We start from the raw sequence: 22,732 nt of genomic DNA on the forward strand, positions 1-22,732 counted from the left end.
AATGGGAGGGTTCAGAGGGGGATGTGCAGCAGATAGGGTTGGAGGGGAAAGAATAGATGAACAATTGTATATTAAACAATGGAAACTCCAGGTAGGAATAACAACAATATACGGAATAAGAGAGATTGCCACTCACCATAAAAATGGTCCATCTTTATGCTGAGTAGCAATCTATCCTATTCCTTATTTGTTAAAAATGGTAGAGTGGTGTGCTATATTATGTACCTAATCATACACTGCAGCACAACATGAGTATTCATCTACTTCATATTAATTCAGTCTTACATCATACACATGGGTTCTGTATATATCTTTTTGAGGTGACAAACTGATGTATTTATTTTACATATAATGACATAAGAAATCTATCAAAAAATATTAAGAGCTACTAAACATTAACATTATTATATAGTACTGAAAGGTTATATAATATATATGCTCACATTATAGAGCTAGTACACAGACTAACTTAACACATGTGGTTCTGCTAAAATCAAGTATACACTCACAGGTTCAGTAATGTGATTACATACACAATATGGATCTAAGATTCCAAACGGGTAGTGTTTATAGCCCAGTAGTTTCATAACAGAAACATTGAGGGAATTGGGAGGGATTTGGAATTGGAGGTGGGAGAAAGGGGAAGTGAGGAAGGAAGTGGACTGGAGATGATAAACTGGTATATACGGGCACAGACGGGTATTGCATTATTTCTGGTTCCACACGACAGCTGCAGGGCACGCATACAAGTGCTTTGTGCCTGAAGAAAGGATGGATCCTACAAATTATTTCTCTTGCTTGCTTATGTAGAATTTGTTGCTTATCACCACCATCAGCAGTGACAACTGGCAATGAATGGAATTAAAAATTCACTAAATAACTCGCTATAATTACATTTAATGCTTGTAGTGGCTATGACATCATAGCATTACACTCAGAACACTACTTAACGCTTACTGGCTGTCAGGGAATGCATGATGTAGGTACGCAGAATAAGCCTAAATTCGACCCCCATCATTTGTGACTCCAACAATAATCAATATGGTTCTGCTAGTTTCCAGCAAGTCACTGGATTATTGGCATCATTACAAAGAAAATGTGGACTTTGGATTACAAAAAGCTAGTGTTTGTAACCCAGTACATAAAAAGGAAACCACAAGGTCCATGTTGTGTATGTAATGGTACCACTGATCCAGAGATTGCTGCTGAAATCTACAAAAACCATATTGATTAAATCAGTATCAATCTACTTACCTCATAATGAGAGTTTATATCACATAGCATCTTCCAAGATTTTTATTATTTTTTAATCTTTTAATAATTTTCTACTAATTCTAATACAGTCCTTATTTTACTATTTGCAAAATGAATGTATTGATAGGTCAGTTTAATTACAGGGCTACAAACACTAGCATGTTGCAATCCAAGGTCCATATTGTTTAAGTAATGACACCATTCAACCAGTGACTACAGGCTGGAATCTAGCAGAGCTGTATAGGATAAGTCAATACTTACATAGAAACTACGTAATGGAAGTATAAGGGGCAGTCAAAAGAAAACTGAACAACTGCCACAATTGGACCATGGAATGGCTCCACTCAAAGTAATCTCAACAAATTATGACATTTATTCCACTGGGGGATGAGACGATCAATTCCTGTTTCGTAGAACATGGTTGGCTGCTGACGGATCCACAGCTGCATCCACTCTTGCACTTCCTCATCCAACTAAAAATGACATCCATATGTATTTTTCTTCAAGTTGTCAAAGATGTGAAAATCACACAGTGAACAATTCAGGCTGTATGGAGGATGTTGCAGTGTTTCCTGACCTAATCGTTGAAGTGTAACCTTCATCTGATTGGCAGTGTGGGGGTGCGCCCTACTGTGCAACTGGATGATTCCAGCTGAAAGCATTCCTGGGCGTTTTGACTTTATGGTGCATTGCAGTTTCTGCAAAGTGTCGCCATAGGGCTGTGCATTGATCGTGGTTCCATGCTCGAGGAACTTGACAAGCAGGGGACCCTGCAGTCGAAGGAGGTCATTGTGACCTTACATGGTGCCACATTTCAAGCCTGAGGGTAAATGGCAAAGCCAACAGTGGAAACATCCCAGATCTCCCCCATCAAAGGAATCCAAAAATGTTCACACAAGGTCCGGTAAGGTCATGATGACCTTCTTCAACTGCGAGAGCCCTCTGGTTGTTGAGTTCCCTCAGTGTGGAACCTCAAACAATGTCCGGCACTATGAAGATACTTTGCAGGAACTGCAATGCACCATAAGGCCAAAATGCCCAGGAATGCCGTCAGACAGCCTTATCCTGTTGCACTATACTGCCCACTGCCACACTGCCAATCAGATGAAGGCTACACTTAAGCAATTTGGTTGGGAAACACTGCAACATCTTCTATACATCCTGGATCATTCACTGTGTGACTTTCACATCTTTGGCAACCTGATGAAAGACATGCATGAATGTTGGTTTCAGTTAGATGAAGATGTGGTTGTGGATCTGTCAGTGGCTAACTGCATGCTGAGAAACAAAAACTGATTGTCTCAGCTTCCAGTGGGATAAATGTCTTAACGCATGTGGTGATTACCTTTGAATGGAATAATTCCATGGTGCCACTGCAGCAGGTGTTTGGTTTTCATTTGACTGCCCCTCATATATGTCCCAAAGGGCCTTCCAATATTTTTATTAATTTTTAATAACCACCAAATAATTTTAATAGAATTCTTATTTTACCATCTGTAAAATGAATGTACTGGTATGTCATTTCAAGAATGCTTACAACAAGTTATGTATGCTCCATATCTTCACATTACATAATTATTAAGATCAGTTTAACATGAAATTATATGGATATTTTGGCAATACTGCAATATATGGTCACATACACAGTGTAGCATACTAATGTATTATCTAACATTCATCTTCTTTCTCACCCCCCTGCCCCCCTCCCCAATCTTTTCCACCACCTCCAAATTCCTCAGTTTTTCTTTTATTAAACTACTGGGCTATAAACACTACCTAGTTGTAATCTTAAGTCCCTATTGCGCATGTAATGACTTTACTGAACCTGTGACTGTATGCTTGATTTTAGCAGGGCCACATAGGTCTCAACGTACTACATCTATAAGATAAGAAAATAGCTTATATAATCTTTCAACAATATACAGTAGTTTTAATGTTCAATAGTTCTTAATACTTTTTGATAGATTTCTTATTTAATTATTTGTAAAATGAATATATTGACTGCACACACAGAAAAAGAAAACCTACTGTGTATGCTTTAGATCTTCACATGCTGTAATTAGTAAGACTATGCTGCAATGTATGATTAGCTACATAATATAGTATACCAATATACCATTATCTCTATTTCTCCCCCTCCACCTTCCCTACCCCTCCCCCCCCCCCATCCTCTTCCCACACCACCCTTCATCCCACTCCCCCACTTACTTACCATTTTACCATATTTTGTCTACTCCCTCTGTCTCTTCTAAAACCCGCTTCTCTGCCATCCACCCCCGTTCCCTCTACAATTCCCACCCTTGCTAAGCGTCATGACATGAACCAAGTGTCTCCATCATGGGCGGTTACCAGCTTCTCTTAAAGCCTGCTGAAGAGGTAGATTGGTCATTGGTCATTGGTCTCCCCCTTGCTCTCATGCAAGTGATCTTTTCTTCAATGATTTTTTTCTTTAAATTTTCTCCTTCTCTTCTCACAATATGGCCAAAAAACTGGAGAATTTTTGGCTGACGTGACAAGAAAGGTACAAGTTGCTAAATAAGGACACGCTAGTTCTTCTTTTGGTTCATTTTATGTTCAGCAAACTGTACTAGTACTAAAGTTAAAACGCATCACTATGCTGCTTGCCTTGAAAGTCTATGTTTCACCACCAGAAAAAGATGCTGGATCTTTGTGCTGTTCATTATCGCTCTGTTGTCCCAGATATTGGTGAGCCTCTTCATAGCCAACTGCCCTGTCTTCTTATCTCATCTTCACAACTTCCCAGGTCACAGATGGCTGGCCCAAGACAGGCGAAAGAATGCACAACTTCCAGTTCCTTTAATCGACCTGCGAGTTGGACCTGTGCTCCACAATCAATTATCATGAGTCTGAACTTTCTGAGATTGATGTCTAAGACATACGCAGGACTAATGCTCTTTACTTTTGTTAGTAGCTCAGTAAGTTCATCTTCAATGCTGGCTGAAAGCATGGTGTAATCAGTACTTTAGTCCAACCATCAAAGGCATTCCTAATGAGATGTTCTGCATAGATGTTGTACAATTGAGGGTAGGACACAAATCTGTCCGACACCTTTTGATATATTGAAGAAATCAGACATTCCAGCACTTGTGTTCAGAGCTGTGGGGTGACTATCATATATACTTCTGATTAGTGCTATCAAGTGTGGTGGGAACTGAATTCTGCAAGCACCCGCCACAACTATTCCCAGACAACACAGTCTTGCCATGAAAGCAGAGGAAAACACTAACACAGAACTCTTGTGATTTCTCAATTATTTGTTGTTATGTGAGGCTCAATGCATGGCTTGAAATGGCAGTTCACAATGTAGAGCAAAATTCTACTTGCGTGAGATATGAGTGCAACAATTTGGTATTTGAGGCAGTTTCTAACTGACCATTTATGGAGAACACAAAGAATAAGATATCTGAACAAAACAAATTATATTTTGTCATTTGGTGTTGACAGTTTTTAAAAGACTAGTTATGAAATTTTGATTTAAGAACCCAGAGTTACTTGAAAGTAAGAAAATCACAACACAACAAACAAATTATTTCTGCACTTGACTCATACAGCAGCCTCTGGTAACTGTTTCATATAATATCTAGATTAGTGAAAGAAGTAGCTCTAACTACTTATAATATTCTTGAAAAAAATTAAACCAATGTGCCAAATGTGCAGACGAAAATAACTTTTGCATGATGTGTCACTGCCAAGTAACATAGCTCGACTAACTAACTTGACTATACATAAAAATAAATGCTGTGGTATAGTACAAAAAATAACTGAAATAAATACACAGTGAGATAAATAGAAATGACTTTTATTCAAAGACAATAATTACAGTGAAGTCACCACAATTTATGATGGACCCCTGGAATTTACAGAAGATGGGACATGGTTCTTAATAGGGTGTGTGATCACCACAGATGGTAATGAATACTCTGAAATGTGCTCCCATGCTGGCCACTTGGTTGGTAAGGAGTTCTTGTAGTAGGGCATTCCATCCATTCACCAGCGCGGTTGATAACTGTGACCACAGTACGCTCACTGGTCAACATGATTGCAACATTGTACTCCTTCCCCACGTACGTCTTTTCACAGTTGCATTTAATCCTGACTTGTTGCTAACCGCACTTGTGGAGGACTAGAACATCCTATCACAAGAACTTCTTACCAACCAGCAGCCAAAATGGAATTTTGTTGGACAGAACGCAATGCCCTGTCGAAGAACTGTTGTGTACTTAAGCAAGAAGTACTCAACAAGTACTATAAGAGGACACCACCAGATAGGCACAACCACTCGCCTTGTGTCTCTCCATTCTGTGCAGCAGTCTCCATACGGTGCTCACAATCCCAGACTTCTTTCTGCTCGTTGCCACTTCCTTGCTCCATGCCACTTCCTCCAGAACATCATGTATGTTCACTGATAGTGTGGAGAGGCAATAGGGAACACGGTCAACTTTGGCCTACTTTGGTTTCAACTTGCACTGGTGGACACGGATATCCTTCTGCTGACAGTCTTGAAACACTTTGTGTTGCAGGCAATCAGTTAGTTCCACACCAACAATCACACAGTTAACTTCAGTTCCTACCCTTAGATCAGACAGTACTCTGAAGATTACCTTTTGTCACAGCAGCTACTGTTTGTGGAGAACTACGAATAGAAACAGGATGTCTAGAAATGTTACTATCAGCAGTGATACTTAAAATATCATAGACTATCAAGACACAGCAAAGTTAGTTAGATATGACTGTATAATATTTAGGACTTCAAGTCCCATGCATCAAAGTGTATCAAGTTAAGTAACACTTTGTTACATACTTTTAATAAATGTTATTTATTCTTTCTTATTGCATTGCTACTTCATTGTTATAATGCCATCCTGTCACAGCAAGTGTTTACTTAATAATCATAGCATGCAATGACTTATGACCATCATCAAGGGGCTGTAGCAGGGAAACATTTTTCTGCTGCCATAGATGTTTGGGCTGAATTAAGGGTAGCTTTCAGTTACTACATTCACAACAAAAACCATCCTACCTTTTGTAATGTCCTTGGGACCATCATAACTCATGGTGACTTCTGTTTAATCATTGTCTCACTGTGTATGTCTTTCAATGACCTTCTATACTATACAATACTGTAACAGTTCTTTCTATGTATTGTCCAAGTTTCATCGAGCTATGTTACTTGGCAATGACACATCATGTGAAAGTTACTTTTGTCCTTAAGTTTTGCACATCAATGTATATTGAGGTATGAATAAAAAACACATTCTTTAAAGGAGAGGTGTACAAATTGCATTTAATATGCTTAATGGCAACAGCATGTTATTGATATGACAAGAGCATATATTTTCAGTCACCGCAAAGGACATTAAAAAACAGTACAGTCAGAATGATTACGTTAAGAGTAACTTTCTCTCTAAGAACACAATACTTCCCAAATAGTGCCCCAAAAGTTTGCAGCTATGCTAGACAAGTCTGTGTTTTTAGGGAAGAGCTATGTAATGCATATAGTTTGTTTGCTTCCACACTGCTAAATGGCTGGACCCAATCCTTGCTGTCATGTGAACTATCATCACTAATATTTCTCACTTCAGTTTCCCCCTAAAGTGATACAATTGTAGAGTATGAATCTTCAACTCAACTTACTTTCCTAAATTACTTTCACTAATTTGGTATTTTTGTTTTGTAAAAATCTGTACAGTTTTCTAAGCTCTAGGATCCATTGCATCAGTCTTATCTTTTAAACTCTGCAAAGTCCTTAGATGATACTTTCTTCTGCAGTCCATCTTGCTCATCAGTTACCCCGCATATTTTGTCATCTTCTACCTGAATGAATTTTATATTAATTGAATGTGTGTGTGTGTGTGCTGCAACTGGTCCAGGAACAATAAACTGCAACACACAACACTATGAACTTTTATTTGTGTAATTTTAAACCGCCCTGTTTCTGAAAACTGTAATAACTTACTGAAGAACTAATCATGAGACCTTATCTCAAAATATTAATACTAAGGAAATTCTGTTAAGTTCTCTATGAAACTGACAATAATAATGTCTGCATGTCCAAGGTAACAGATGGTGGTAGTCCAGAAATGAGTCATTGGGTTGTACACAATTAAGCAGAAACAGGCTTTCTCAAGTTAATTCACATATATTTCTCATATGGACACAGAACATAAGGAGAAAGTTCTCTTTTACTCTTAGTATTCTATCAATTCATTTTGTACTTTCAGTTCAAGTAAGAAATTATAGAATAAGATAGGGTATCACAATGTCAAATGAATTTCATGCATTCCAAAACAACAACAAAATAAAGATGAATACAAACCATATGCGAACCCATACGACCAAGGTATTTCATTTTCTCTTGGACGACAGCAACCTGTTTGAGGTACCAGTCCCTTGCTTTTTCAACAGCTTGCAGTCCTTGCATCAGCACATCTTTTTCCTGCTCTATTTGTTTCATCCTTTTGAGCTACAAACAATAGAATTATAACAGTTATGACAATAACTACTGAGAACTGTATGCAGAGTAGAAACAGACCAATGAATGTTTTACCATCATACAAAATCTCTAAGAAACATGGCTGCTGAGATAATTAAAACTGGACTTAAAGATCTGTCCCAAAGAAAAATATAATATTTCACCTCTGAGTCCACTTGTTCAGCCACAGGTAACAGTATAAAGATAGGGAAAGTAAAATATATTTCTATTATTTATTTAAGAATCCTGTGATGATAAACACAAAAGTGGTGATGCCTTAGACTGCTTAATGCTATTGACTAGAAATCAAGTTATTAGATTTGTAGCTATGAGTTAATACTGTTTTTGTTACACAAACAATAAGCAATTAAAATTTTTTAAAAGTCACAACATTAATGGTTATATTGATAAACAAATTTATATCAGTTCATATGGAATAAAATGATTTTGCAACAGGTGATTTTAATCTTACATGTTGTGTGTGTTATGAATTATAAGTGGCATTTCAAAGTTATTTCCAACCGCAGATTCTTATAGAAGAATGGCTTAAGAAGAATGGGACATTAAAAGTTTAATGTCTGTCAGGCAATAACGTAAATGGACATGGGTTACTTGGAGGAAACACTGTAACAATTGTTGTGTAAGGAAGCTGTGGATCGGTTCAGTTATGTAAGTTGGAGATGAATTTGTGTCACTTTCTTATAGAATACAAGTAGGATGTGTTAACCACTGTTCAGCATCACTCAGTAATCACAGCTAAAAGAAAACAGCAGGGAAGTCATGCTATAGTGCTGAATGTTTAACGGAAGCAAATGGTTTAAAATTTTGCTGTAAATAAGAGATACAATTTATAAGAGTGGCACTTAATATGTAATGCAAGATGTTATTTTTCAAGGCCACTTTTGGTTTAAAAAATGTAGTTCTCTTTGTGAAGTCCTTAAAGATCTCATGTTTATTCATAGCTCCCAGTAGATGGCAGTGCTATAACCAGTCTCCAAAATTGTGTCCTTATCTGAGGTGTGTTCCTCCAAGCAAAGAGCAGTTCAATTGACTTCTTTTAACCATAAACCAGACCACCACAAATATTTATACGCATTTATGTACTGCCTATGACAGCAGACAGTGGATAAAAGTAAGGTAAGTTGCTGAGCAAAATATCTGTTGTCAACAGAGCAAGAAGAAGGAAATTTAATCTCCTGTGCACAGCCCAGCAGCACACAGCTGTGATGTATACAATGTTTCAACATGCAGACATTCTTATTTGAGGTGACCAATCAAGCAATTCAGTGCTCAACTTGATATCTCTATTGGTAGTGCTGATACACTTCTCCACCAGTTAGCATATTCCAAGGTTTGCACCCATTCGGTTCATTGAATTCTAACTGAATAGCATACAGAGGAAAAAAGAACACATGGGTCAAATTACTTGCTTGTTATGAGGCTGACGGCAATGATTTCTTGTCAAACATCATCACACGCGATGAAACATGGATTCATCACTTTGAGCCCAAAACAAAAGTAGTAATCCATGGGGCAGTTCACAATATTATACTTGGCTAGTAAAGTCATGGCTACACTTCTCAGGGACTCTGAGGGTATTATTCTGTTTGATGTACTCCTTCGTGATCAAACAATCAACTCTGAAATTGGTTGTGAGACTATCAGGAGATTAAAGAAACGATTCCACACAACACAAAATGTGAATGCACTCTTACTCCATGATAGTGCAAGGCCGCCCATAAGTCTGCTCACACTAAACTTTGGTGGACCTTTCATCCTCATCCTCTCTACAGCCTGGATCTCACACCTTCTGACTTTTCTCTTTTTCGTCCACTGAAGGATGGACTCTGAAGGAACCACCACAGCAATGACAGCGAAGTTACTGATGCGGCAAGATCTTAGCTGAGAGCAGATCAACAGAGTGGTACAATGACACATACAGGTTCTCACATTAAGTTGGTGTATAGCCATTGAATTGAACAGAGATTATATGGCAAAAACGATTTTTATTGCCAAAGAATTACAGAACTACAGGGTGTATTTGAATCATGAATAAAACCATCCTGGTATGAAAAAAAAGTGATCCATTACTTACTGAACAAACCTCATAATAATGATTTGTTGTAGATTTCACAGAATCAAGCAAAAGGTTAACTTTCTTATAGGTTTAGTTTTGTATCACCCAGAATCTTGTAGATCCATTGCGGATAGATGTTGCAGTTAGATTAATAAGTATTTCATTATCTTCCACAGTTTACAGCTCTAGACTCAGTCTGCTAGAAACAGAAGCTTCTCTCCATCTTTTCCTGACCTCCTACCAATCTTCCCTTTCCACTTTTCCCCTGTCTTCTTTTCTCTTCTCCAAAGATTCCTTCATTCCAATGATCCATTTGTCACTTGGTGTTACTCTAGGTCTCTTGCCTCCTACTGGTTATTTCATCAGCTGGTCTTGGTATCCTACTAACTCATATTCTCTAGAGGGAGCCCTAATACTAGAGAGCACACCCCTAGGTGGCAGATAACATGGAATGAGCCCCAGAAATAAGCATAAGAGATCTTCTGAACTCTAGATTTGAAAATAAAACAGGGAGACAGTGTAGGGGCCATGACTGTAACAAGTGTTTAAAACTGATGTACATAATATTATAAAATATCCATCGATGTTTCTTTTACACGTAACATACAACATACTACTTTATTCCAAGAGAACACAGATTCTTACTGCAGCAGATACTGCAACTGGGCCATGCAAACAATATATAGGGTAACAAGGTAGAGTATCAAATAAAGTGTGACACAGGCAAAGTCTCATACTGTTACAATTTTAATGTGTGTGGTTTTTGTTCAAGGATAGGTCAATCACGATTCTTTTGCCAAAATTATGAATGTGTCAAGACACTGGTTGATATTTTTGAGAATATATTATCAATAAAGTGCTTAAATATTGCCTTTAATTTAGAAAATGATAGCCCAAAGAGAGTCACCTTGTGGGAAAATTTTTTCCCAGTTTAGTGCTTTATTACTTTGTGTGCAAAGATTCAGTGCAACCGCTCAATGGATTTTAATCGCTTTCTTAGAGAGTACATGGACTCTAAAGCTGCATATTTTCCAAAAACTCAATCGGCAGAACCCTTACAAATTTATTAAAGGAACAATAATACACAGTGAAATAATTTCAAAGGACTGCATTTAATACTGTGGCCTTAACATTATCATCTTTGCTTCAGTGCCATTATGGTCAGTGAGTATTTGTAGAAGTAATGTTCTAGTGACTGATTTTACACAGGACCCAAACTTTTTACGGATTTTTAATAACCCTAGGGTAAGATTTTGCTTTTGAATTCATTGAACACTTCTCACATTGTTGTCCTGTTTCTGATGCAGGAGACATACAGAACCAACTACAGAACATAAACCATTATGAATAACAGGAATGGCAAATTACTCATTAATCTGGAAAACAGGGCAGAGAGTGAAGACAGCAAAGATCCCAAATGAGCAATTTCTTATGTGAAAAATTTACAAAACAAATTACTACAGAAGTACCTTTCTTTGGCATCTTAGGACCAATATTATTCTGATATAATCAAAACATCAGAAGTTCCTGCCAGAAATGGTAATTTAAACCATCATGGATGTTCAAAATGAGTTGATATACAATAAGGAAACATTGCACATAAGGGCAACAATTAATTCAGCTTACAGACAGAAAATACAAGGTGCGTTTAATAATTAATATAACACTTTTTTTCTCCCGGTCAATTTCAGTTGAAAAAATTTGGAATTAATTGTGGGATATAATGTAATATTCCCGCTTCAGCCCTATAGTTTCATAGAGTTCCAAGAAATGACGGCTCTATAAGGCACCTTCAAAACACCATCTGTAATGGAGGTGCATTCCAAGTGGATGCGGTCGCTGAGCTTTTTGGCAGAAAATCAGAGCATCACAGGTATTCATAAGCATTTGCAGAATATCCAGAGAGACCTGGCAGTGAACAAAAGTATGGTGAGTCATCGGGCGAGGCACCTGCATCACTGCAACACGGTTACGCAAACCTCTTTGATCTCCTGTGTGCTGGCTGGCTGCACACAGCTGTGACTCCTGCAGTGCTGGAACATGCAGCGGTAGTGCTAACACACTTATCCACCACTTGGGGTACTCAAAGATGAGTGCCCGCTGTGTTCCTTGCTGCCTAACAGAAGACCATAAAGTGCAACAACGGACCATCTGCGCGGAATTGATTGCATGTTGTCAGGCTGATTGTGACAATTTTTTGTTGAACATCATACAGGCAATGAAGCACAGATTCATCACTTCAAACCAGAAAGTGTAGTAAAGTGTAGCCACACCACATCTCCTCCGTAGAAAAAGCTCAAAGCCACAACCTCAGACAATTAAGTTGTGGTGAGTCTTCTGGGACTCTGAAGGACTTATTCTGTTTGCTCTCCTCCATCATGGTGCAACGATCAACACTGAATTGTATTGTGCTATCCTCAAGAAACTGAAGAAGCAACTTCAATGTGTTCGTTGCGAAAAAAAATGCAAATGAACTTGTCCTTCTCCAGGACAGTGCAAGACCTCACACAAGTCTGTGCAACTGAGAGGGGCTCACAAAATTTCAATAGACTGTTTTACGTCACCTCCCCCCCCCCCCCCCCTCCCCTCCTTTACAGCCTGGATCTTGCACCTTCTGACCTCCATCCGTTTGGCCCAATGAAGGATGCACTCTGCGGGAAGCTATACGTGGACGACGAGCAGGTTATTGATGACCAGTAGAACAGTACCATGCGGGCATTTAGGCCCTCCAAGTAAGGTGGCGTAAGGCCATCACACTAAATGGAGATTATGTTGAAAAACAGAGTTTTGTAGCCAAAAGAGTGGGGAATAATGTGGTGTATTGGAATCCTGAATAAAAGCAACCTCAGAATACTGTCAAATAAAACACAGATTCCACATATTGTGAAACAAACTCAGAATCATTAGAGATGAATAACTGACTGTCAGTTGAAGCAAAATGAACACACAATGCTACCAACAAAGGAAACATCAACAAAATGTTACGACTTCATTGTATATAAGAGCAAGTGCCTTGAAGGTAGTGTAACATGCATAGTACTCATTAGAGATTAGTAGAAGTATAACACAAAATAAAACACTACTGCTTTTCTAAAATATATTCTTGCAATTTAGTGCATATCACTGGGAAATTGCATCCAAGTTCTTTGATGGATAATACTAACCATTTTTCATTTTTCAAAGTTTATTATTTTCTTCATTAAGGAGAGATGTTGACTCAGCTTTTGAATGAGAAAGCAAATAATTCAAAGACAAAGGTGTTTTCCTGGTCCTGATACCAGCTGAAAGAGAAAGAGTGAGTGGGTGTGCAGGTGGATGGATGGGTGGGTGGGCACACGTGTGTGGGTGAACATTTTACACAATGTATAAATCCTTGTGAAACTAGTAATGTAAATTTATTTGTGGAATATAGTGAATAGATACTGCGTGAAGAGTTTGACAGAGCGCTGAAAGATCCGAGTCGAAACAAGGCCGCGGGAATAGACAACATTCCATTAGAACTACTGACGGCCTTGGGAGAGCCAGTCCTGACGAAACTCTAACATCTGGTGAGCAAGATGTATGAGACAGGCGAAATACCCTCAGACTTCAAGAAGAATATAATAATTCCAATCCAAAAGAAAGCAGTTTGATAAGCCACAGCTGCAAAATACTAACGCGAATTCTTTACAGACGAATGGAAAAACTAGTAGAAGCCGACCTTGGGGAAGATCAGTTTGGATTCCGTGGAAATATAGGAACACGTGAGGCTAAACTGACCTTACGACTTATCTTAGAAGCTAGATTAAGGAAAGGCAAACCTACATTTCTAGCATTTGTAGACTTAGAGAAAGCATTTGACAATGTTGACTGGAATACTCTCTTTCAAATTCTGAAGGTGGCAGGGGTAAAATACAGGGAACGAAAGGCTATTTGCAATTTGTACAGAAACCAGATGGCAGTTATAAGAGTCAAGGGGCATGAAAGGGAAGCAGGGGTTGGGAAGGGAGTGAGACAGGATTGTAGCCTATCCCCGATGTTATTCAGTCTTTATATTGAGCAAGCAGTGAAGGAAACAAAAGCAAAATTTGGAGTAGGTATTAAAATCCATGGAGAAGTAATGAAAACTTTGAGGTTTGCCGACGACTTTGTAATTCTGTCAGAGACAGCAAAGGACTTGGAAGAACAGTTGAACGGAATGGACAGTGTCTTGAAAGGAGGATATGAGATGAACATCAACAGAAGCAAAATGGGGATAATGGAATGTAATCGATTTAAGTCGGGTGATGCTGAAGGAATTAGATTAGGAAATGAGACACTTAAAAGTACTAAAGGAGTTTTGCTATTTGGGGAGCAAAATAACTGATGATGGTCGAAGTAGAGAGGATATAAAATGTAGACTGGCAATGGCCAGGAAAGCGTTTCTGAAGAAGAAAAATTTGTTACATCGAGTGTAGATTTAAGTGTCAGGAAGTCATTTCTGAAAGTATTTGTCTGGAGTGTGGCCATGTATGGAAGTGAAATATGGACGATAAATAGTTTGGACAAGAAGAGAATAGAAGTTTTCGAAATGTGGTGCTACAGAAGAATGCTGAAGATTAGATGGGTAGATCACATAACTAATGAGGAGGTATTGGATAGGATTGGGGAGAAGAGAAGTTTGTGGCACAACTTGACTAGAAGAAGGGTTCATTTGGTAGGACATGTTCTGAGGCATCAAGGGATCACCAATTTAGTATTGGAGGGCAACGTGGGGGGTAAAACTCGTAGAGGGAGACCAAGAGATGAATACACTAAGCAGATTCAAAAGGATGTAGGTTGCAGTAGGTACTGGGAGATGAAGAAGCTTGCACAGGATAGAGTAGCATGGAGAGCTGCATCAAACCAGTCTCAGGACTGAAGACCACAACAACATAGTGAATAGAGCGGGGGAGGGGGGTAACAATTCACTGGATATATGGGGCGGTGAGTTGTCGGTAGGCAGCATTAATAGGATTGAAAATGTTGCTAGCTTTTGGACAAAATCTTCTTTAGAGCTATAGAGTACACACATAATTGCACAGCTACATCGTCCCAGCTGACTACATTGAGACCTCAATCTCCCTTCACTCCTTCCTCACACTCGCCTCTTCTTCACATCTGCCTCCACCCTTGCATCATGATCTTAACTTGACTGATTCTATGCTCACACCATCCTGTTCCCTGTCTCCCTCTTCTTCCGTTATACCTCACCCTCTAAATCCTGTCCTCGGAGTCATATTGTGCTGCATTCAACTCCCTCTGGTAATGTCTCCAATATCATTGTAAAATGGCATATGGATGGGGAAAAACAAGTAACTGAATTACATAAATGATAAAAAGTCAATAAACAAGGGCAATTTTTATTTTCTTGGGTATGAGAAGAAATTTATCTCTCTGCCTATTTTACAAACTGTAACAGTGAAATTTAATGTGCAAAAGTGTAACTGGATATATTTATTTAATGCGTGATGGATGTATTCTTGTAGTGTTCCATATAGAAAGATTATTGGAGCCTGTCTCCACATGTCAATGGAATAATGTAATTATATCGAAAAACAAAGATGCTGTGTCTGCTTGTGTCTGTACATGTGCGGATGGATGTGTGTGTGTGTGTGTGTGTGCGCGCACGAGTGTATACCTGTCCCTTTTTCCCCCTAAGGTAAGTCTTTCCACTCCCGGGATTGGAATGACTCCTTACCCTCTCCCTTAAAACCCACATCCTTTCGTCTTTCCCTCTCCTTCCCTCTTTCCTGATGAAGCAACCGTGGGTTGCGAAAGCTTGAAATTTGTGTGTGTGTGTGTGTGTGTGTGTGTGTGTGTTATTGTCTCTATCAACATACCAACGCTTTCATTTGGTAAGTTACAGCATCTTTGTTTTTAGATATATTTCTCCCACGTGGAATGTTTCCCTCTATTATATTCATATCATTAATTTGAACAATGTAATTAAAATGATTAAGATATGTTAACTGCATTTTAAGCTATCTAATCTATATAAACTATTTGGATGAATTAAGATTGACACGTGGATGTAAGAGACAAAAATGTTCCATAAAACAATAACAAACAAAATATCTAGGCTGTCATTTACTACAATATGCCTGCCAAATGAACATGCAAAAACTATAAAAAATATCTAGGCTGTCATTTACTACAATATGCCTGCCAAATGAACATGCAAAAACTATAAACTTCAAAATATTTATCCCACCATGCCTAAAGCAGAAGGTAGGATGCCTGATAAACACATGGTTTCAGTTTTGACAAGAAATAAAATAAAATATGTTAAAATGTGACACATTGGAACTGGTACACCACATATACAGAATTCTATGAGTCTTCCTGCTAGTGTAAGTAGGTGTGAATTACTAGGCCTGGTATGAAGCAATAAGAAGGTGTACAGTGATTAATCCACATCGTCGATTTTAGCTTGCTGCTCCTTACTTTCCTAATCACTCAGCCTAACACTGAACTATTACTCACTGACACAATAAGAAAGTAACATTTGGAGAGGAGGGGGGACATGACAAAGCACCTCTAATATTTCCCCACCTGGCTGATCTTGCAGCGATTATACACTAGCTAATTTCCAACTGTTTCTGTATGCATTGGTACACAACAGAATAGTGTGTTTTGATACACAGTGCTCTCATTAGTACAGTGACTTGCTACCACATAAGAAGAAAGACATAACAGGCATTATTTGCTGTTATTGACTGCAGTTGGGAGCTGGAGAATGGGCTTGAATATCTAATGCACATTACTCGCTGCTACTTTTGTACACAATTCTATTTTCTTGTTTGAGTCATCAGCACTGGATGCTCAGATGCTCTAGCTGCGTTATGGACTGGTAGTATAGATGATTGAAGACAACCTCAGTCAACATTTAACCAACTTATAAGCAACAGGCGTCCCCAATTCAACAACTTCAATCCCTTCCACATCAGATGCTTCTTTCCATACAGCCTAGGCATCTATGATAAATGTATTACCTCCAACACTAAATGCATCAAAACCAATAACTACAACACTGCCAGACTTTTCTATCCAATTGTTCCACTGATCTCGTCAACAGATAAATCTCCCAGACAGTCTCCAGCTCTGAGCAACACAGCTCCCTCTTTGAAAAAAAGTCAGAAAAACTCGGTGTATGAGTCCAGTACTATATGGACCTCGATTATGTTTCTTGCCAAAAAGTTCATGTTTTCACAATATCAGTATCTCTATATTCCTCTTCCTGGCAAGAAATCTGTTGTGCATATCACGTAAAACACTACTAGGTCTTCCACAAACAGTTCTATACATAATCATGGAAAAAGAGCCAGTTTGGACCTTCACTTACCAAGGAAAAAACAAACAAAAAACTAAAAAAAAGTACATTCTATCAGGGAATAAAATTTTACAATAAACTGCCCATGGAAATTAATGAAATTACTACAACACATCTGTTTAAAAAGGCAGCTAAAACATTCTTCATAAGTAACATTTACTATACAATTAAACATTACTTAAAAGATCCAGAATAGTGATTAATAATGAGATTTTGGCAAACGATAGCACGGAAAGAGCAGAGTATAACACTGTATGATAAACATGAAGAACTTTCTTATCTAACATGATATATGATTAATTGTAGACTTTTGTAATGGAAAGATGTAATTTTTTAAGAGTTTTTGAAAGCTGGTGAAATGAGAAATTGTGTGGTTCTGCAACAAGAGAAGTGAAGAAATTACTTGTTTATTTCTATGCTGAGAATGTAATTCTTCATAAGCATTTGATCTGAACTGTCCTCAGTTCTTTATTTATTAAACCGCTTTTCAGGATTCTGTCAAAATTTCAATTGTATCAGGATGTTAGTAAGGTGACATTGTTTACTGCATCAGGATGTTAGCAAGGTGACATTGTTTAAACTCCGCTTTGTTTTACCAAAATAAGCAAATTTTAACATAGCAACAGCAGAAATGTAGGTGTTGCTCAAAATCTGCCATTGACAAATGAGTGGTTTTTCAGGATACAGCATGGATTAGTTGCTGTAAATATACTGAATGGGCTGGGAGCACAATCACACTGAAAAACTTATATAGCTCTACGGTGAACTATCTTGTTTGTGAAAACTGACAGTGAACATTATACAAACAAGAACGTAAGAAATAGGGTGTAAAAAGAGAGGGCTGAAACATTTCTGGACAGTATTCTAACTGTGGACCACAGCATTTAAAATACCTTCAACAATTTCAGAAATAAGCTCAGAAAGATGTGGGTCTCTCAAAGAAGTGTAGAAAAGGGGGATGGACTGTATAAAGCAACACTACAGTGAGGGCCAATAAGATGTTGCTTGTATTATGTGCATTATTGTGGGCTATTAACAATCGTGTTATGTCCATTGTTTTAGAGGTGTTGTTAGATATTTATTTTGAGAAATATGTGAATACATAGAATACAAATTACCAGTAACTGCCACAATTGTCTTGCTAGCATCATCCACACTTTCTCTTGAATATATAAGCTACACTGTCTAGTCACATTAAGGTGACCACGTTTCAAAAGCTTGCATGGACTGCTGCGACAGATGTGTAGGAAGGGAGTCAATTAGGCTCTGTCGGGTACCGACAGGGATGTGGAACCATGCCAACTCCAGTGCTGTGCCCAAACCTGATCAAGGGGGCCCCATATAATCTTGATTGGATTTAGATCCGAGGAGTCAGGTGGCCAGGGGTGTACGGCAAACTCATCCTGGTGCTCGAACCATGCACAAACACCGCAAGCTATGGGATACGTTGCACTGTCCTGCTGGTAGATACCACAGAGCCGAGGAAAAAACAAACTGCATGTAGGGGTGGACATGGTCCATAAGGATAGATGCACACTCGTGTTAATTCACTGTGCCTTCCAGAATGATGAGAGCACCCAGAAAATACCAGGAAAACACTCCTACCATAATGCTCCCTCCTCTGGCCTGGACCCTTTCCACAATTGTTGGAGGGTGTGTACTTTCAGATATTTAATGCTATACACACCAACAGTCATCTGTCCGATGGAGAATAAAATGTATTTAATTTGAAAAGGCCACCTCAGTGGATGCTCAGTTGCGGTACTGCTGTGCAAATTCCAGCCTTTGTCACTGATGAACATCAATCAGCATAGGTGCACGAACCAGGTGTCTACTGCAGAGGCCCATATACAGCAACGGTCACTGAACTGTCGTTGAGAAGATACTACTGGTAGCCCCACGGTTCATCTGGGCAGTCAGTTGCTCAACTGTTGTCCTTCTATTCACATGTACAAATTTATCATTCATCCCTGTCACCTATGCACCACGGTTGCCTCGGCTCTTTTTTTTTTTTTTTTTTTTCTTTTTTCTTTTTTTTTTTTTTTTTTTTTTTTAGGGCGCAAAACTGCTATGGTCATTAGCCCCGGTCCGTGACTTAGGAAACAGTAAAAACCGAAAATGGAAATCAGCAGAAATGGGAACGAAACTCAAAAAATTGGAGAAACTAAAAGCGGAAGGAAGGCTTAAAAATCCACTACAGAAAGGGGTTGGTTGTCCCCAAAAAAAGCTTCAAATGACTGATGTCATTTCACTGGCACTAATAAACTCAAGAACAAGATCGGCCGAGCGTGTGTCATCTGCTAAACTGGATGATATATCAGGCGACAGCTGTAGACGGGCGCGTAACGGAGTAAAATAGGGGCACTCAATTAAAAGGTGTCTTACCGTCCACAGCTGAGAGCAGTGGGGACAGAGTGGGGGAGGATCGCCACTTAAAAGATGTCGATGGCTAAAAAGACAGTGCCCTATCCGAAGTTTAGTTAAAATTACCTCCTCCCGACGACGCGTTCGGGAGGAAGAGGTCCAAGCACAAGGAAGAGCTTTCATGTCCCGTAATTTATTATGGGGAAGTGTCGACCAATGTGCGTGCCATAAAAGAACAACCCGACGACATAAAATGCTCCGTAGATCGGTGAAGGGAATCGATTGAATAGCTGGCCGAAGAAGAGAGACTGCAGCCTTGGCCGCTATATCGGCCGCCTCATTTCCACAGATACCAACGTGTCCTGGGAGCCAGAGGAACGCCACCGAGACGCCCCCCAGGTGGAGCAAGCGCAGACAGTCCTGAATCCGGTGGACCAGAGGGTGGACAGGGTAAAGAGCTTGGAGACTGAGGAGAGAGCTGAGAGAATCTGAGCAGATAACATACTGTATCCGCTGATGGCGGCGGATGTAGTGGACAGCCTGGAGAATAGCATAAAGCTCCGCAGCATAAACCGAACACTGGTCGGGAAGCCGAAATTGATTTGGGGTGTCGCCAACAATATAGGCACTCCCTACACCTAACGATGTTTTCGAGCCATCAGTGTAAATAAATGTGTCATCCTTCATTTGTGAACATAGAGGATGCCCGACGATAAACAAGTGAAGGGGTACCATCCTTGGGAAATTGACAAAGGTCACGGAGCAGGCAGATCCGGGGATGGAGCCAAGGCGGTGCTGTACCCCAAGTTGTCAAGAAGGTTTTAGGAAAGCGAAAGGAAAGAGAATGGAGCAGTTGACGGAAGCGGACTCCCGGTGGTAGTAGGGAGGAGGGGCGGCCTGCATACCCTACATCAAAGGAGGCGTCGAAAAAAATGTCATGGGCTGGATTAGCAGGCATGGAAGACAGATGGCTAGCATAACGAGTCAGAAGGACTGCTCGCTGATTGGACAGCGGAGGTTCAGCAGTCTCAGCATAAAGGCTTTCCACAGGGCTGGTGTAAAAAGCTCCAGACACTAAACGTAATCCACGGTGGTGGATAGAGTCGAGACGCCGAAGAATAGACGGCCGAGCAGAGGAGTAAACTATGCTTCCATAGTCCAATTTCGAGCGCACTAAGGCGCGATAGAGGTGGAGAAGGACCACTCGGTCCGCTCCCCAGGAGGTACCATTCAGGACACGGAGGGTGTTGAGGGATCGCAGACAGCGAGCCGAAAGATAGGAAACGTGGGAGGACCAGCACAGTTTTCTGTCAAACATAAGACCCAAGAATTTAGCGACGTCCGAAAACGGAAGGTTGACAGGTCCTAGATGTAAGGAGGGTGGAAAAAACTCCTTACGTCGCCAAAAATTATCACAAACGGTCTTACTGGGAGAAAAACGGAAGCCGGTTTCGATGCTCCAAGAGTAAAGGCGATCGAGACGTCCTTGAAGACGTCGTTCAAGAACGCTGGTCCGTTGAGAGCTGTAGTAGATCGCAAAATCGTCCACAAAGAGGGAGCCCGAGACATCAGGAAGGAGACAATCCATAATTGGATTTATGGCAATGGCAAACAGTACAACACTTAGCACGAAGCCCTGGGGTACCCCGTTTTATTGGGAGAAAGTATGGGAGAGAGTAGTGTTCACCCGCACTCTAAATGTGCGCTCTGCCATAAATTCGCGAAGAAAAAGGGGCAGCCAACCTCGAAAGCCCCAAGAGAACAGTGTGGGGAGGATGCCTGTCCTCCAACAGGTATCGTATGCTCTCTCCAGATCAAAAAATACTGCCATTGTTTGGCGTTTCCGGAGAAAATTGTTCATGATATAAGTGGAGAGAGAAACAAGATGGTCAACTGCAGAACGATGCTTTCGGAAACCGCATTGGGCAGGTGTTAAAAGACTGCGGGACTCCAGCTACCAGGCTAAACGGCAATTCACCATACGCTCCAAAACCTTACATACACTACTCGTGAGAGAAATGGGGCGATAGCTAGAGGGGAGATGTTTGTCCTTTCCAGGTTTCGGCACAGGAACGACGATAGCTTCCCGCCACTGTCTGGGAAAAGTACTGTCGGTCCAAATTCGATTATAAATGCGAAGGAGGTAACGCAGACTATGGGTTGATAAATGCAGCAACATTTGGATGTGGATACCATCCGGTCCTGGGGCGGAGGAGCGAGAAGAATAGAGTGCATGTTGGAGTTCCCGCATGGAGAAAACAGTATTATAGCGTTCGCGATTTTGAGAGAAGAAAGCAAGAGGTTGCGCTTCCACTGCACATTTCTTCAGGAGAAATGCTGGCGGGTAATTTGAAGAGTGCGAAATCTGAGCAAAGTGTTGACCCAATGACTTAGAAATTGCGACGGGGTCCACTAATGTATCATGCGCGACAGTGAGCCCAGAGACCGGGGAGAAACTAGGCGCGCCGAGGGTGATTTCCGCCAGGTGGTGCTGTAGATGGGACACGCCTTGGCGGAGAAGGAGATGAACTGGGTTTCTTATTAGCCTTCTTGGAAATATGATGTTTAGATGAAGGAGGAACCGATGGTTGTGAGGTTGGGGTACGTAAAAAATCTTCACGAGTATGCTCTTTTTTCGAAGGCTTGGTGTCTGGCTTTTGGGCTCGAGATTGAGCAGACCCCGATGAAGGGTGAGCCATAGAGTGGGCAGGCGAAAGTGGTTAGGTTGAACGGGCGATCTTTGCGCTGGCCGATCTGACGACCGTGGTACTAAAGGTGAGGTCGCAAGTCTGCGTGGCCGCCTCCTTTGTTGGCCGAGGAGAAGCAAGGACAGTGCTGTATTTTCCTGTCTGAGGCACGGCGGGCTGTCGACTGGCGAATAATTTTCGAGCAGCAAAGGTCGACACCTTTTCCTTCACTCTGATTTCCTGGATGAGCTTTTCGTCTTTAAAAATGGGGCAGTCTCGAGAGGAAGCAGCGTGGTCACCCATACAGTTGATGCAGCGAGGGGATGGAGGTGGACAAGCACCCTCATGGGCATCCTTGCCACACGTAACACGTTTGGCCGGATTGGAACATGACTGGCTGGTGTGATTGAACCGCTGACACCGATAGCAACGCGTAGGGTTTGGGATGTAAGGGCGAACGGAAATGATCTCATAGCCTGCTTTGATTTTCAATGGGAGTTGAACTTTGTCAAATGTCAAGAAGACAG

The 22,732-nt window shown here is 40.3% G+C and overlaps 1 protein-coding gene across 2 annotated transcripts in view; it reads right to left on the reverse strand.

The window, feature by feature from the left end:
• The window catches only part of LOC126259884 (suppressor APC domain-containing protein 2), a 154,826-nt gene that overhangs the window by 49,305 nt on the left and 82,789 nt on the right, over window positions 1–22,732 (reverse strand). For both annotated transcript variants that reach the window (XM_049956955.1, XM_049956956.1), the window contains exon 5: window positions 7,592–7,738. In XM_049956955.1, the coding sequence (XP_049812912.1) occupies window positions 7,592–7,738 (147 nt within the window). The remainder of the gene's footprint in view (window positions 1–7,591; window positions 7,739–22,732) is intronic.

The sequence above is a fragment of the Schistocerca nitens genome, chromosome 5 (assembly GCF_023898315.1).
Source record: "Schistocerca nitens isolate TAMUIC-IGC-003100 chromosome 5, iqSchNite1.1, whole genome shotgun sequence".
Classification (NCBI taxonomy): Eukaryota; Metazoa; Arthropoda; class Insecta; order Orthoptera; family Acrididae; genus Schistocerca; species Schistocerca nitens.